At 38.5% G+C, this 16282-nt stretch overlaps 1 protein-coding gene across 5 annotated transcripts in view; it reads left to right on the top strand.

The window, feature by feature from the left end:
- Mapk10 (mitogen-activated protein kinase 10) overlaps positions 1–16282 on the top strand; it is a 282143-nt gene that overhangs the window by 204684 nt on the left and 61177 nt on the right. For all 5 annotated transcript variants that reach the window (XM_063249378.1, XM_063249377.1, XM_063249376.1 and 2 more), the window contains one exon: positions 15649–15778. In XM_063249378.1, the coding sequence (XP_063105448.1) occupies positions 15649–15778 (130 nt within the window). The remainder of the gene's footprint in view (positions 1–15648; positions 15779–16282) is intronic.

The raw sequence follows: 16282 nt of genomic DNA, 5'->3' as shown, positions 1-16282 counted from the left end.
TTGTGGATCCTAAACACAAGGCTATATGACTTCATATAAGTCCATTGCCTTGTGGTTAGGACATTAGTTTAATGATAAAGGTCTTGATAGCTAAAAATTTAGTATCGGTAATAGATTATTTTTGATTTAGAGAATGCACACTATGCTTTTTTTCCTTCTTGAAAATTACTGCTGACAAGCACAGTGCTTTTAGCACTTTGCACAGCATTTATTATGCATCTGCTAGGAAGCAGAGCTCACGAGCTGGCAAATGATTACCAAACATTTAGCAGCCAATAGCTGTGTATGTTTCTGTGTGTGTGTGCATGTGCATATGTGTGTGCAAATGTCTGTGTGTTTGTGCTTCTGTGTGTGTAAATTGTAACCAGTTGGAATAAGAATATGTACATAAATTTCCTTTAATTAGAATAATGAGAAGGATGTAGAGTTATCACCACCAGAGGTAATCTTTTTCTATTTTCTTGCTTTTGTTTCTTTGGAAAATCTCAAATACTTGAATGTTATTAACAGCTTCCGGTCAAGCAAAAGAAACAACTAGGGCCAAGTTTGTGCGCATGGGTGATATGGGACTCAGAGGCAATTTTGCAAGAATTTATTATATATTATTAGTAACTGTGTTTGAACTGGACATTTTTTACTTCCAATTCAGTGGCTTGCATATATATTGCTGGCTGGTTAACCCAGTAGTCTGTGAATTCATACTTTAATTATCACACTTCCATGCTCCTTGAAAACATGCACAGGAAGCAGATACTGAAACTAGAGTTTGGGGCACTTCATTTGGAGCAAGGCTACTCTTTGGGAAACAGGAAATAGCTTCAAATATTTAAATTCACGAGTGTCAACAGATAAGCAAACTTCGTTTGACTCTAGAGAGTATGCAGAGGGCTAATTGGAGCTGAAGCTGATTCCGTGTAAGAGTGAACCTTGTCACTGGGAGCCGTTCATCATGGGCTGTATTCCCTGTGAAGGTCTAAGTGACTGGTTGCTAATAGGATTCAACAAAACCGGCTGCATGACAATGTCTCTGAGGGACATTGTGTGGCTTCATTCAGTGGATTGTTAATGTAGATGACTTCTTAAATTTTCTTCCTGTTCTAAGATTATGTAGGTTGTTATTCCCTCAGAGTCACTATCAATGCCTTAAAGTAGAGCATCCACTGCTAGAAGGTGTCCAAGGTGGTCTCTTGTTAAGATTCATAATGGGACATGTTCTTAACTCACTGTGATGTTGTCTAAGAGAACCAAATCTCAGACAGTGCCACAGCAAGGTATCTGGCTTCCCATCCAAAGCCTGAAAATGAAATTCTGGCCAACTACCTTGGGTTCATACCGTTAATGGCTATGAAAAGAGTTCCTTAGGGTTCAGATTCTTGACTGACATGAAAGGATAGGCATGAGAATAGCAAGTTCAAGGGCAGACCTAGTCTCAATGTAAGGACTGGGAATGTAGATCAGTGGATGCAGAACTTCTCTAGCATATGTGAGGCACTGGGTTCGATCTCAGGTATTGCTAAAAAGTATCCTCCACAAAACTAAAATTGTAGTCACCTTTCTTTGGGAAAGGTCAAATAATTTTGTTTTATCTCTATCGTGGTTATTTTTTTGTCTTGTTGAGACAGAATACCTGATGCCCAAAGTGAAGCAAGGAAAGGTTTATTTAGTTTACAGCTTTTGGAGGTTTCTTTCCAAACTCAGCTGGCTCCAAGGCAGGATGGCGTGGCTGAGGGGCAGCCACTCATAGTGGCCAGAAGTGACAAGAGCAAAAAGGGCAAAAAGAGGAAAGCAAACCTCCTTCCCTCCTTTAACTGTATGCCAGCTCCCAGACCCTGGGCAGGTGCAGCATTCACATGGCCAATCCCAGTGCTAGAAAAAAAAAACCAATCACAAGTGCTAGATTCAGCCACCTCCATGATTGTATGAAATTTGGGGGAACCATCCAAATACAAACTATAAGAAGCTCTTAGCTATACCCTAAGCTAGTTGAATGTGAATATTTATGTGGTGGACAGGAAACTATGTTATGCTGAGCCTTAAGCTTATAACACCTTTGGAGGGCCATCTTTTTAAAAAATCACATACATCAAGTTAAGAAAAAAAGTAAATTATTTATTTAGAATAAAAATAAATAACAGCAAATCATAAATTTGAAAAATACTCATAAACACCTCAGAATGATAAAATTCAAAGAAGTAATATTTTATTGAATATATGACATAGTACACAGTTTACTCTATTTAAACTACACGATCTTTGAACATGTTTCTGTATGAAAATAATTTTGTAAATTCATTAGCTATAAAAAATGAAGGAAAATTCAGTCTCATTTTATCATGGTTGATAAAAATTTACTTCATTATTTATAGTTTTAAAATATTTGTAATTGTTCAATTGATCATTTTTATGCCTATATTTTATAATCTGAATAACTAGTTTGAAAAGAATAATATATTGATCATTTTTATGCTTATATTTTATAATCTGAATAACTAGTTTGAAAAGAATAATATGCAATATAGTAACCAGTATTAATCTCCTATTATTTTGTTTTGAAATTCTTTATCATCATTTTTATTCTTTTTTTAAATAAAAAAATCTACAGTTCCTGAAAATGTCACACCCATCTTCAGAATTTTGTAAAATTCAAGGAAAACTTTCTGTTTGTGATATTTGAAAAAAGATATCCATAGACTATCTCTTGGCTTTATAAGTTTCAAACTTTGTTATTCCACGGCTATTTATACACTTGCTGGTACAAGCACAGTTCACATTGTGATATGATTCCAGGCCCTGTCCCTTTCCATCAGAAGACTGCGCATCAGATGGGAGAGCCTAGTGGTACCAGTATTGTTAGAACTCATTCCTACCCTGGGAAATGTGTAATAATTCAAGCACATTGGTGATTCTGAAACACGATAACCCACTGAATCAAAGTTAATGTATCCCAGATTTTACTGCCCGATTGTGAGATCTCAAAACATCTTCTGTCACTTTAATTCTAGTGGATACAAGTAGACAGTGATTTGAGGGAGACTGTAGTGTAAGAAAACAGTTGTCATAAATCTAGAAAATTTAACTAAAAACAGAAAATGACTTGTTTTTTCAAACCTAACATTGTTTATTCACTGATAAAATTAGAATTGAGATTAAGATCCAAAAATATTCACAGTAAATTTTTGTGGAACTTCATAACAGAATCGGTTTGATTTAGATTGTCTTGAAAATGGGTCAACAAAATCATAGTCAACATATGGTTTCCAAAGTCACATTTGCTGTCTTCCTTCAGCAAGATAAACACATTTGGTTAGATGCATTTTCTGATAGATACAATGCACGCTGTTTGTGTTTTCTTTTCAACAATCAATCATGCGTGGTATAAAAACATTAGAATAGCCACTACCTTTCTTAGTATCTGAACTCAACAGGTATCAGTAGTAAAGTTGCAGAAGAATTGTATCCAAGATTTGTGCTGTCTGAAGGAATAAGTGAGTTAGTTTTAACTCACTTGAGACCTTTTTGGACTAGGACAGTATTTTATCCACTGCCTAGATGCGAGCAGACGTGAGCTGACTTTGGAGTTAAATTACCAGTTGGTGTTTCTTGGAGTTCACCTTGATTATTTGCCTCAGATCTCTTATACCTCAATGTAGCCATTGTTCTTATCCAATATTATTGGCTATATTTTCCAAGCACTTCAAAATCTCATTAATTATATTAATTTAAATATAATATTTTTGATAGTCTATGTCAGGATATTTGTAAAATCCTATTTACACTGTTTCATAAATAACATGACTTAAAAATATTTAGTGTCTAGTACAACACTTTTACCACTGACATTTACATTACTTACTGACCAATGAACAGGCTTCATGCAGAAGCAGTTGACTAATTACATTTTTGGCACAACATACTGCCAGTTATTTGCTCATAAACTTGCAAGGACTCTTTTTTTCCTTACTTCGAAACTGTAGTTTATGATAGAAACTAGGGAAGAATTATAGTTGTTGTTCTAAAAAATACACCAACTAATACAGATGCTAAGATAAATCCCTAGCTAAAGAGGCCTTTCACTAACTGTCCTTTCCAAAACTGATATATCAGTCTTAAAATGTAGTGTAGGTTCTACTAAATTGTCAAATTCAGCCACACATGCTGTAGTGTTACTTCTTCATGTTGATTACTTTCTACACTTCTTGTCACTCAAATTTTTTGTGTGCCTGTTGGCTAGATAATAAAATCAAAATAAGCAAAAACACTCAGTAAATCACCCGTGTATACGTTTTTAACAATAAAAATGAAACTAAATCAATAGCTTGAAATTTCTGTTTCTAAAAGAGAGCAATGAATTTGACTTTAGAATTTTATTTGCAATAATTCTTCAAACCCAGATGGCTCTATGTATAATCTAGTCTTCTGTAATTTCTCTGGCCCTGACAATACTCCTATCTGACTGATTTTTTTTTCTTCTTATGTAACCCACTATATACCATAACCTACTGCTTTTATAAACTTACACTGTCTCCCCCACTTCATTCCTGCAATTCCCAAATGCCAGTTAAACCCAGCTCCTTGAGTGCTGTGTAATGATCCATAACTGCAGTCCCAGGTACTTGGGAAGCAAAGGCTAGAGGATTGCCTGAGGCCAGAATTTCAAGGCCAGCCTGCAACATGGCAAGATTCACTTCAGAAAAACAAAAATTCAACTCCATAGCAATAGGAGAGTAAAAGTCTGGGCTGGGAACATGTCTGTTAAACAACGTTTCCTAAATTTCAGACCAACAGAACTCATTGAGCCTCTATCACGGCTCATTTGTCTTCCTGTAATCCTGTGACAATTCCTTCAGTTCACCTCTTTCTTTGAAGCACTGGTACTTTCTCTCCTATCTTCTCTCTCACCTGGTGATTTTGCTGTTCATTTCACTGCAAAACTACAAGCCATTCAGAAAGGAGCACTCAGGAGACGAACACTGTCCACCCCTCCCATGCCTCTGCCCATGCAGGGTCATCTGAGTGCGTTAGTGTCTTTTCCCCACTGATACACTGCACAAACCCATCTATGCTGCGGAAGTCAATTTTGTGCTAAGACTACTTCTTCACCTCATGAGTATTTCCCCAATATACATGTACCGTGCGTGCATAGATGTCTTTGTCATTTTTAGCAGTGGCAGAAAGAACATCTGTAAGGAGAGACTGGAAGGTGAGTACTGTGCTTCTGACCTTCTTCTAAACTCATTCCAAATGAGCACGTAAATAAACCTCTTTTCCGTGTTGTGCTTGCTAGTATTTGCTACTTTGGCTTCCTAAACCAAGCACACACAGAACCGTACAAGCTTGGTCTTCCTGGAGAACCGCTGTCAGAAGACAATGCGTCCATGGCAAAGGAGAGTTCATATTAAAGCACATGTGATTGGCATGGCGTTAAAACAACTTTTGTATTAATTTTAGGGATGAAAATGTAAGTTCAAAATATTTAAAGGCTGTTTGAGTCATGTTCACTGAAATCTGACAAAAGTATTTTACCATTAGGAGTGCATCAGACATCAGTTACTTGGTATCAACTACTTTTGTAGGGCCCAGCTGTATTCCAGATGTTGTTCTACGTTCTTGATGCAAAACTGAGCAAGACCTGTGTGATCCCTTCCCTCTTGGGACTAAAAATCAAATAGTGCCACATGGTTTCTGAAAGCAAGGTTGATTCAATTCTCCCAGTGACCTTATAAGGTGCATTCTTTAGGGTTTTTTTTTTTCATTCTTTAGTTATTAAATTCATGCTGGGCTGCTCAAGACATTTCCTTTATAAACCCTATAAACAAAACAAAAGGACTCTCATACGCAAAGCACTGGAAGAATGAAGTCTAATTTAGATGTAATGAGACTGAGATTGGTAGGTGCAGGTTGAGGGAGGGAACAGGAGTAGCTGTGAGCTGAGCATCTCAGACACCCTCAGTGCAGTGATATAAATGGTGGGAATGACCTTCGAGGGGTAGGGGTCAATTTTTAAACATACATTGGAAGCAAAAACAGATCTTTTTGTGGATTGGATTTGGTTAGGAGAAGAAAAAAAATCAAGATGAATTCTACATTTGAACGTGGGGAATTTAATGGAAAAATAGAAGGAAGACAATTTAAGTGTAAAGAGACACTCAAAGGTTTCTTCTGTTTGGCCATGTGAATTTTGACCTGTCTCCAAGGCACCCAGCTAGGAGTCATGTACATGCTCATCAGGACCCTTCAGGAATAGATCTTAGCTAGAGGTGAAATCTTTGCATTTTGAGTAGCATAGCATTAAATTAATGTATGCCACTTAGCTTATTTAAACTTGCTTCCTTTAGCTTACACAATGACCTTTTTCTAAAATATTTAAAGCTCTGAAAAGAACATTTAGCAACGGCACATATAATTTAACACAATAAATACATAGGAGATACAGAGTTAAATCCTTTAGGACTTGGATCCTTAGAAACATACAACTTTGAGGATAAAAAACAATAAAGGGTAATGTATCATAAATACATTATAATTTTGGTACAAATAAATCTCTACAAACATAGGATTGCATTAATATTAGCTTCCTGAATATTGGGTTTAAATAGTGATTGAATGTGGAAAATGAGTAAAGACAAATATAAAGAGGAACAGATGTCATTAAAAAAAATAAACCCTGTGGGTAAACTAGGCAGAGCACACTCCTGTTACACGGTTCCTTTGGGAGTCACTGCTTCATTGCTGAATGACTTGCACAAGTAAAGTGAATGCTCTCAGTAAGGTCTTTTACTCAATGGCTAACTCTGCCTTCACCTGGGTACTGAGGCTCATCTGAGTTGCTGTCTCTAAGAAGATTCTTGTTAAAATAAAATAATTAAATACAAATCACGCTGTAAGTTGTGTTGCCAGGAAATGACCTCAGGTGAAAATGTAGCAGGCACTGTGGAAGAGAAGTTCTTTTGTTCTGCTTCTTCAGTCTTTTGGACTAGACACAAAACCCTCTTTAACCAAAACCCAGCAACGGTGAGCCATGGAGACCTTATGTATCATTTATCTGGAAATTGGGAGAATTTTGACAGTGAAAAGACACATTAAAATACAATTGTGGGTAAAAAATAGTGCTATTGCTATTTATTTTAAGTACAAAGTTTTTAAAGTACAAATGAAATTTAAAACACATTGATTATCCAAATAGTTAATGAGAGAATAATCTTGATATATCTTTATGCATTTTAATCAGCTGAACCTTCTTCATCGAAACTCTATGGTTTCGCTGGTATTTTTCCAAAGTCAATTTTTCAATTTGATTTTATTATTTTTAAATTTTAGTGAAATTTCTGGATCATCACAATTACATTTATGCCATCAAAATTATATTTTATGTCTGATAAGTTTAAAATATTGCCACATTCAATATCAATCATAATGTTTGCTTGACAAATAATCTTAAAAAGGGCCAAGAGAGTTGAGCTCCAACTAGCCATGACCAAAATAAATCTACACCCAGGCACATAATAAGATACTGGAAATTTAGCACAAAAACAGAATAGTAAAGGCTGTCAGAGAAAAGAAACCAGCCACCTATAAAGGAAAATTCATCAGAATCATGACAGACTTCTCAGTAGAAACCATCAAGTCAAGAAGAGCTTTGAATCCTGAAAGAAAATAGCTTCCAACCGAGATTGATGTACCCTGCAAAAATATTTTTCAACATTGATGAAAAAATGAGATATTTCTGTCGTAAAGAACAACTGAAGGAATTCATGACCACCAAATCAACCTTACAGAGAGTGTGGAAGGGCACTCTAGAGAGAGATAAAAATGACCACAGTTCCAGGCAGAGTGGATTAAGGAACAAGATCCATCAATAGGTGGCATGTAAGAAACTCAAAAGAAAATTTATAGAGTGAAAGTCAAAGGAGAGAAACAGTGCTCCATGCAACAGGGAACCAGAAAGAAGCTGGTGTAGCTTGTCCATCAATTGCAGAATGGATGGGAAAGATACTTTTATACACAGCAAGTTCCGCTGTAAAGGAGGACAGCCTTGAGGCTCTTGTAGGTAAATGGACGCAACTTGAGATCACGCTCATAGGTGAAATGGTTCAGACTCACTTGGGCGAACATCGTGTTGTCTCCCTAGTATGAAAAACTGAAGGAGTTAGTGGGATCCGAAATACATAATACATACTGTGAAAGTGAAAGGGGAGAAACATCTAAAAAGGGAAAGTGGCAGCCATTGTTAATTCCCTGTCACCTTGTTTCAAAGCCTTGTGTAATTTTCATTGTCCTATTTTGTTTGGTTTTATTCTGTTTTGTTTGATGTTATTATATCTGATGGCATGGGCAGCTCTTTCGAACATAAGGAGATATATTATGGTAGCCATTGTTGACTTCCTATTATCTTGTTTTGAAGTCCTGTATCATGTTCACTGTTTTGTTTTGATTGGCTTTCTTCTGTTTTATTTTGTTTGGTTTTATTCTCTTCAAAATAAAATTTAAAAATAAACAAGCAGACAAAAAGGCACCTGTCAAAAGAATACCCTAACAAATGAAGACACAATAACGTATTTATGGAATTCACAACTTAACCTGTGCCCTGTCTTCGAGAAGTCATGATTTGCTTTGATTCGCGCTGTTCCTTCCTCTCCTTGCCTGAGTGCCTTTCCTCCTGGGGAACCCCTTCCTGGGCAAGGTTCATAGTAGCAGGTATATCTAAATACCTCCAGACCTGAGATAATGCATGCTCTGTTTATTAAATAATATCTTACAATAGTTTGGAATGATTTTGCAGAAAATACATTCAAAGCCTGGAAACATATTTATAAAAAATTGTTTATCAAGCAGAATTAAGAGGAGTTGTAGGACAGTGCCACTTGTCATAAAATTTAAAAAATTATCATAATTCTTTTCAATGTTAAATTAGTCTCCAAATTTTTGTACTAAAGCTCTTTTAACAATATATTTTTTAAAATATCTAAAAATCTGAACACCTAAAACTTTTACTTTGGTTTGTAGTATTGTGCAATTCTTCCCCCACAGGGTAAATAGTATTTCAACCACCACCAATTCAGGCCATTTCTATCCCACAAATTTCTTAATTTTGATGAAAGCAATGTTTATAGTATGATTTTGTTCTCCCAAAACTTTGTATTTGTACTACCATTTTAAAAAACTATCTATACTATCGATATATTTAAATAAAATTATGACATTTATTATACTAGTCAGATTTTCACTTTTCGTGTTTCACAGATTTCCACTGAACTGGGTAAAAAAATTGAACTTCCCTTGAAATGCATTAATTTTATATTTGATGCTGTTGCTAAAAGGTTGTTCAGTTATGTTTCCTGCTAATAGAAGCAATTCATGAAAGGTTTTTGCTTACTTGTGTGTACATATCTGAAAATATTTGGACTTAAAAGTGTGTAAAATCAATGTGAAGGTAGTCTTGGATGCAGACGAAGGCTGTGCCTGTAATCAGAAGTGTCTCTTGCAGAGTGCTGGGACCTGAATGCTTGCGCTTCTCCCCCCAGATTCCCATGTTGAAAGTGAATCTCCAGGACATTATGAGAAGATGGGGCTTAGGCAGTGATTAGGGAGGTCTTGAGGCTCTGCTTTATAAACCAGATTAGTGCCCTTCCCAAAGAAGCCCTGCAGAGAGGCAGCCCCTTCCACCACAGGATGACAGGGCAGGGTGGTGGCGCCTGTGAGCTCTTTCCGGGTACAACATCTGCTGGAACTTGATTTTACGCTCCCTGATCTTCAGAACTGTGAGGAACAAATTTTGGTTGGGTCTGAAGTCCATGCTCTAAAGACCTGCGCTCGCAGACTGAATGGATTAAGATGCAGAACTGCACGAGCTAAATCGCTGTCTTGAAGCTCAGTCTTGAAACAACTCCTTTGAAATATGTCTAGATCCTGATTTTTTATAATGAAGTTTATTGGTACAGTTTAGATATGGATAATGGTCATATTCATCATAGGAAATTTGTACCTGTGCGTGGTTTATCTTAGTTCTTCTTTTTGTTTTCTTCTGTCATTCCCCTTTCCTCCCTCTAACCCTTTCTCCTCTCCCCATTCACAAAGTTCTGTTTCTGTTTTTTTCTGATACTGATGTTTAGGAGAACTTTATTCCTGGTTTCTATTTGGTTTTAACAAAGAAAACATCAAGCATAAAATTGGATAAAATCTTAAAATATGCATTTTCAATTTTATTATTCTGTGTTTGTGGCAAGAGTTTTATTTCAAAGTTTCAATTTAGTTTGACTAAGTACTAAAGAATTTGATAATTATAATTACGCTGCACAGTAAATAGGAAACTAGGGCCGCACGGGTACTGACTGCTCCTTTGAAGTGTTAGCAGCTGTACCCCTCATATATTTTATATCAAATCAAACTGTAATTTTCCAGGCTTCCAAATGACCCTACCAAATGGCAGACTGGCAGGTTCGTGGATATTGTGGGCTGAATCATGGGGAAACCGTACATGAATGGTCCCCTGAAAGTTCAGTTGGAGGGGCAGGGTGAGCATCAGACATGCTGTCACAAAGATAAAAGCAGGGAGGAAGCCTGGATATGTGTGTCACCACTTCACTAAAACGAAGCCAGGCTGCTCTTCACAGGAGACCGATTTCTTCTCCAGTGTCATCATGTGATATCTGGCAATGTTGTTGCTTCTCTTATGGCAGCCAGCTCCTTTCTACTGTTCAGTGTTCCCTGGGGCTGATTTTGATTGGCTGGTCCCAAAGTTTTCCTTAAGGTGCATATCCTCTGTGTGACTTTCCCTGCAGCTAGCTCACCAAAGGGCTATAAAATAAATAGAGTTTGCAATCTTTAGTGTTTGCATGAACCATTGCTTTTGCTAGTCTTTGAGGGCTGGCTTTTAAATTCCATCTGTAACTCCTATTTAAACTCTGTTACCCATCAAACACAAAGTACTTTTGTTGGAATCTGTATAACTGGCTTGATTATCTAGGTTAGTTGGTTATGTAGATGGAATGGCTTTTTTTGATGTTGAGTGTTGAGTTTAACCCTCTTCATTCACAATTGGACCTGAACTTTTGCTTACAAAATGTCGCAGGTGTATTCCAAAGCTTATTGTATTTTGACCAAGAGTGACTGCTAATCAAATCTTTTATTCCCTAGAAAGCACATCTTGCATCTACACATTGAAGATTTATTAGGAGGGTGTTTAAGGAAAAGAAGGATGTAGAGGCATAAGTTCAATTCATTGCAATTTCACTGGAAGCCTCAGCTGATCCTTTGGGGACTCCTGAAGATAAAATGAGCCAGCTGTCCCAAATGACACTGAGGTAGCTAGAGTTTTATAATCCCACGTCGGTAACTGAGTGAAGGCTGTGTGTGTGAGGGTAACCTTGGTCTAGGTGGCTGTCATCATCTGTGACCATACTCCAAGGGGGCTAAGTGCTGGGGGGACTTTTGCCAGCTGCGCTTCTAATATTTGAATTAATTCTTGATGGGGATCTTAATGCATCATGGTATGACCCTGCTTCCTTTCAAAAGCACAAATAGAGTTCTCATATTATTGAATTCTTAAAAATATTAATATGCAGAGAACCAGTTAGGAAAGTGTTACAAGGCAGAAGTGCCTAGGGCCTATGGAAGTCAATGCATACTTGAAAGATAGAGCTGCTTCTGTATTTTCTGTTATGTGACACAATGAATGTTTCCATTATTTAAGTCACTATTAGTCAAAATTCTATTGCTTGTAATTCACAGTATCCCTAGTAAATAGAACTGAACCACTGCAGCCCAACAATTCAGTGACAGAATTAACCAAAAATCAACCATTGACCTTCAATGAGGTGATGAAGAAAGCCTTCTCTGAGGAGCTATTTGGACTGAAATCTGAGCTAGCAGATGAGGGCAGGATATGAGACAACCATTCTGGCAGGAAGAGGAGCAGCTATAAAAACCCCAGGGCAGAAGTGAGCTTGGCAGGTTCAACAACAGTCTGCAAAGGTTGACTGGGGCAGGTGATGTTTGCTCATAAATGTCTTATATTGAAAGGAACTGGGTGAAGATCTTTATGATGTTTTCAACTGAAGGTCAGGTCTTTGGAAAAAGTCAGGGTCTAAATGTGGAAATACAGGACCAGAGAAGAAGGCTACAGTATATGTATATTCCAGGACACAACTTGACTTGCGAGCTCACGGCATAAGATGTTTCAGATGTTCCCGTAGTACTGGTATGCTTCGATACTGTTGAACAGACAATGTTCTTCTCATAATGTACAAGGAGCCCCCCTCTCCAATGTGGTAATATAATTAATAACATTTTAAATGGGAAAGATAAAAGTAATAAGAAAAATTATCAAATAACTTGTTATGCCTCAGGAAAAACAATTTTGTAAGACCTTGCCTGTGACTGGAGGAAGACAGCAGGCAGATAAATCTGTTAGAATAAGACTTCCTGTAAGTGTGTGCATGTACGTGTGTGCCCTTGTGTAAATTTATACAGGAAGACAGCGTAGCCCTCAGCATCATATAACTGGATTAAATGACAGCAGGCTGCATCTTTCTTTTAGGAATAGGCCTGGTGTAGTGAAAGCGGGATAACATTGCATACGAATACGTTGCTGGAAAAATCTGTCTTCAGCAAAATTGCTAGAAAGTTGTTGAAAAAGGTTATAAAAATTTGCTTCCATCTTTACGTTCACGTGGCTAAGAGAGGAAACTACTGAAAGAAAAAACGGTGAGATTCCATGGAATAGGACTTTCAGAAATGATGATTTAAAGGTAATAGGACACTGTCAGCCATGTATCTGTCCTGCACAGCATCAGTGATGCGTTTGCAAGCACACAGTATTTGCTGACCTGCTGCTTATAATCACCGAGAAATAGCAGAGGTCAGGAGATAGTAATGCCATCCAGGGTTCAAAGTAAGAGACAGAAGCATTTCAGAAGGCAGAATCTAATACAGTAAACCAACAACCACTGGAAGGTTTTTGGAAGCTTGGCGCTGGCCCTGCTGGAAGGCCTTGCAGACCCTGGAGAGCTGAATCCCCAGAGAGCTGTGAGCTCTGTGAGCACCCTACAGCCCCACGGAGTTTGCAGAGCACAGACCCTAGCTGAGCTTGGAGTCCTGGAGCTGGATCAGGCCCTTGTTGCTGCTTGTCACTTCTTAATCCTGTGACACATGAGCATTGGAACCTGGAGTCACTGCTCCTTCTGCTTTAGCACCTCCTCTCAGCTGGGAAGCAGGAGAACCAGTTACACGGGTCCCCTAGACTCAGCTTGGCAGCCAGGAACGGTCAGAAGATGCCCACCTTGGGGCTGGGGATTTAGCTCAGCAGCATAAGCGCCTGTCTTGCAAGCAGGCAGTTGTGAGTTCAATCCCCGGTACCGATTGCCCACCTCCTCTACTCTGCCTTGTCTACCTCTCCTGGGACAGGGCAGGACCTCAGTAGAGTCACCAAACTAGGTGAACCTTAGCTCAGGGATTGCACACGGATTTCTGTAATCTCTGTTGAAAGGGAAGGAACCCTACTGTCCAGGAGGGTGTCAGGGGTCAAGTGATGTTCAGTGAGCAAAATTCCACACGACTGTAGGCAATGTTCTTATTTCTTTAGAGGGAAGAAAATTTACTTGCAAGAAGCACCTACCAAGCCTGATGTTTGCTGGAAAAAGATACTGAGTGAACTATTAGGAAAATATGCACAGATAACTGGGAATAAAAGTTCATTAAACACAAATGCTACGAGGCTGCCTACTAAAGTGGGAAGTGAGAGAACCATATGGTTATAATCTATCTAGATTTGAACTAGGCTTTTTCCTCAGCTTTCTTGATATTATGAGACCAACTTGAGCAATATGGTCAAGACGGTGGCACAGTTGAATGTATTTGTAATTAGTAGAAAGTCTAGATATTCCTGATTAAGAGGCACATGTCAAATGGTTGCATATGCCATCAGAATTGGTATTTTATCACATCCTGCCTTACACAAACCCAAGGACATTTATTTTTAAAAGATATCTTACATATAAAAGTCAGATGTTGATATATTAAATTATGATAAATACAACAGTCAAGCTGACCAAAGATGGGCAATATTTTTGCATATGACATTATTAGAGAGACCCTGGTAAGCAGAATGCTGACCACAAAAGACAGGATGAGCCCAGCAGACTCCAATAAGAAAGTTAACCATCTGCAGCCTCTGATCATCATTGTGGGGGCACCTGTCTGCCTGGCTGCTGGAGTTTGATTTCTGTATTTACAAACCCATTCTTGCCTTTATGTCTTACTTATGAGAAACAAGTTACTAGAATGTTTCTTTTACCTGTGCTGCATTGGTGGGTTAAAATGAATAAACATTAGGACAGAACGTCAGTGATGACACATGTAATGTAACAGCAGCCCGAGTGTTTAAGAGATGGTATTTTTAACTAACATAGGTTCACTGTGGTGCATCATGTATGATGTTATCAGGACGCCAGGTCAGCCCTTCTGCTACTGGGAATCGAACTAGAGCTTGCCAGGCAGGTGCTGCACTGCTGAGCTATGTCCCTGGTCCAAACTACTTTGCTCTCAGTGAGGCTCTGCTTTTTGAGGTACATACGCAGAGATGAATGAAATTTTGGTAGAGATATTTTAGAGAGAAGTGGATATTAAATGGAGGTGTGGTCCAGATGGACACTAAGACTTATCCTGTGAACCTGTCTGATGATATAGCACAGTAATTTCCCCACGTTTTGTGTTGTGGTTCAGTAGCATGAGCCTTAAATGGTGAAGTGTTACTCCCAGTCCAACAGATCCCTCGTAGGAGAGCCTGACTTCTGCCTTTTTTGTAGAAACAGACAAAACGCAGCAAAACTCAAAGCTGTGGGCACAGGAGACAGTTTTGAATACATTGTGAGCTGTAGTAGCGAGAAGAGCCCTTTACTCCCCGGTGTGATCTCCAGCCCATGTGCTCCAAGCCCGTGTGTTCCCAGGATGAAAGAAACTGAGCATATGTTTGCATTATTTTCTCACAGTACGGTAAATTATTCTCAGACAGTTTGAAAGCATCAAATGTAATTGGCATTTATTTCTGCCTTCGTATTTCAGTGAAGTTATTTGTGGCTTTGAAAGCTCTGTTACATCCTTATTTTGGGTTTTGTTATTGTTAACGAGCCCATTTTGTTATCCACCAACCAGTGCTTCCATGGCAGTTAGTAACACACCTTAAACACTGGCTCCTGTGATCAAGAAAAAACATGACTGTCCACTTAAAATAATTGGAGAGCCCATGGACTTGCTATCCAAAGAATACTTAAGTGCTATTTATTAATAACAACCCGGAAACAACCCGGAGATGAGATGACGATGTAGTCACAGAGCCTGTGGGAAATTTAAGCACTTTTCTTCCTTCTCTCCCCACAGCCAACCTGCTAATGCAGGTGTGCACTGTATTCTTAGTAAGATAACACCCTTCCTTCCTCTCTCCTTCCTCTTTTCTCCCCCTCCTTCTTCCACCAGTAGCTCACATCTTTACTTAAGACCATTGTCACGTACCAGAGACAATGGTAGCTGAGTAGGATGCCAACGTAGCATCTTCTTCACCAGCCCTTTGCTAGGTGGGTGGGAGTTCTAGGGAATCTTCCGCTCTTCATTCTGGATCATTCTGGATCATTCTGGATCTCTCTTGAATCTCCGCAGTGCTGCCTATGATGCCGTCCTGGACAGAAATGTGGCCATTAAGAAACTCAGCAGACCCTTTCAGAACCAAACACATGCCAAGAGAGCCTACCGGGAGCTAGTCCTCATGAAGTGTGTGAACCACAAAAACGTGAGTTTCCTTGTTAGTTCGAAGCCTCTGGCAGTGGGGAACTGTGAGGTTAAGCCATGAAAATAAATGACAACTTGCGTAGGAAAGACTTTCTTTACTTTGCAGTTTCTGCCTCTTAAGGTTGTTTATCCTGCCCATATGCTATATGTGATTTCATTGTCCTCATAGTAGCTTCCTGCTTAAAGATCATTAAAAAGCCATATGGCACAGAAATAAATTTGATAAGACATGTCTCTGTTACATAATTAACCTTATTTGGTTATCTTGATCCTATTAACAGGAGACTTCATGCTTTTCAAAGCAAACAAACAAATCCTCCCTCCTAGTCTCCCCCAACAAAACCTAGAAAAACTATATATAGCAATATACCATATTTATTTATAATCTAAAGTATTAACAGATGGAGATTTTTATCCACTGTGTCATTTCCTTTGTGCTTTAGCTGTAGTCTGGCAGGGCCCTCACACTAACTGCTCAGGGTAAGCCCTGTGCCTTGGTGTCTTG

This window comes from Cavia porcellus, unplaced genomic scaffold (genome assembly GCF_034190915.1).
Source record: "Cavia porcellus strain 051 isolate PalLab524CR breed Dunkin Hartley unplaced genomic scaffold, mCavPor4.1 scaffold_5, whole genome shotgun sequence".
NCBI classification, from domain to species: domain Eukaryota; kingdom Metazoa; phylum Chordata; class Mammalia; order Rodentia; family Caviidae; genus Cavia; species Cavia porcellus.
Note: the sequence above shows the minus strand (reverse complement) of the source record. Positions and strands in the feature narration are given on the sequence as shown.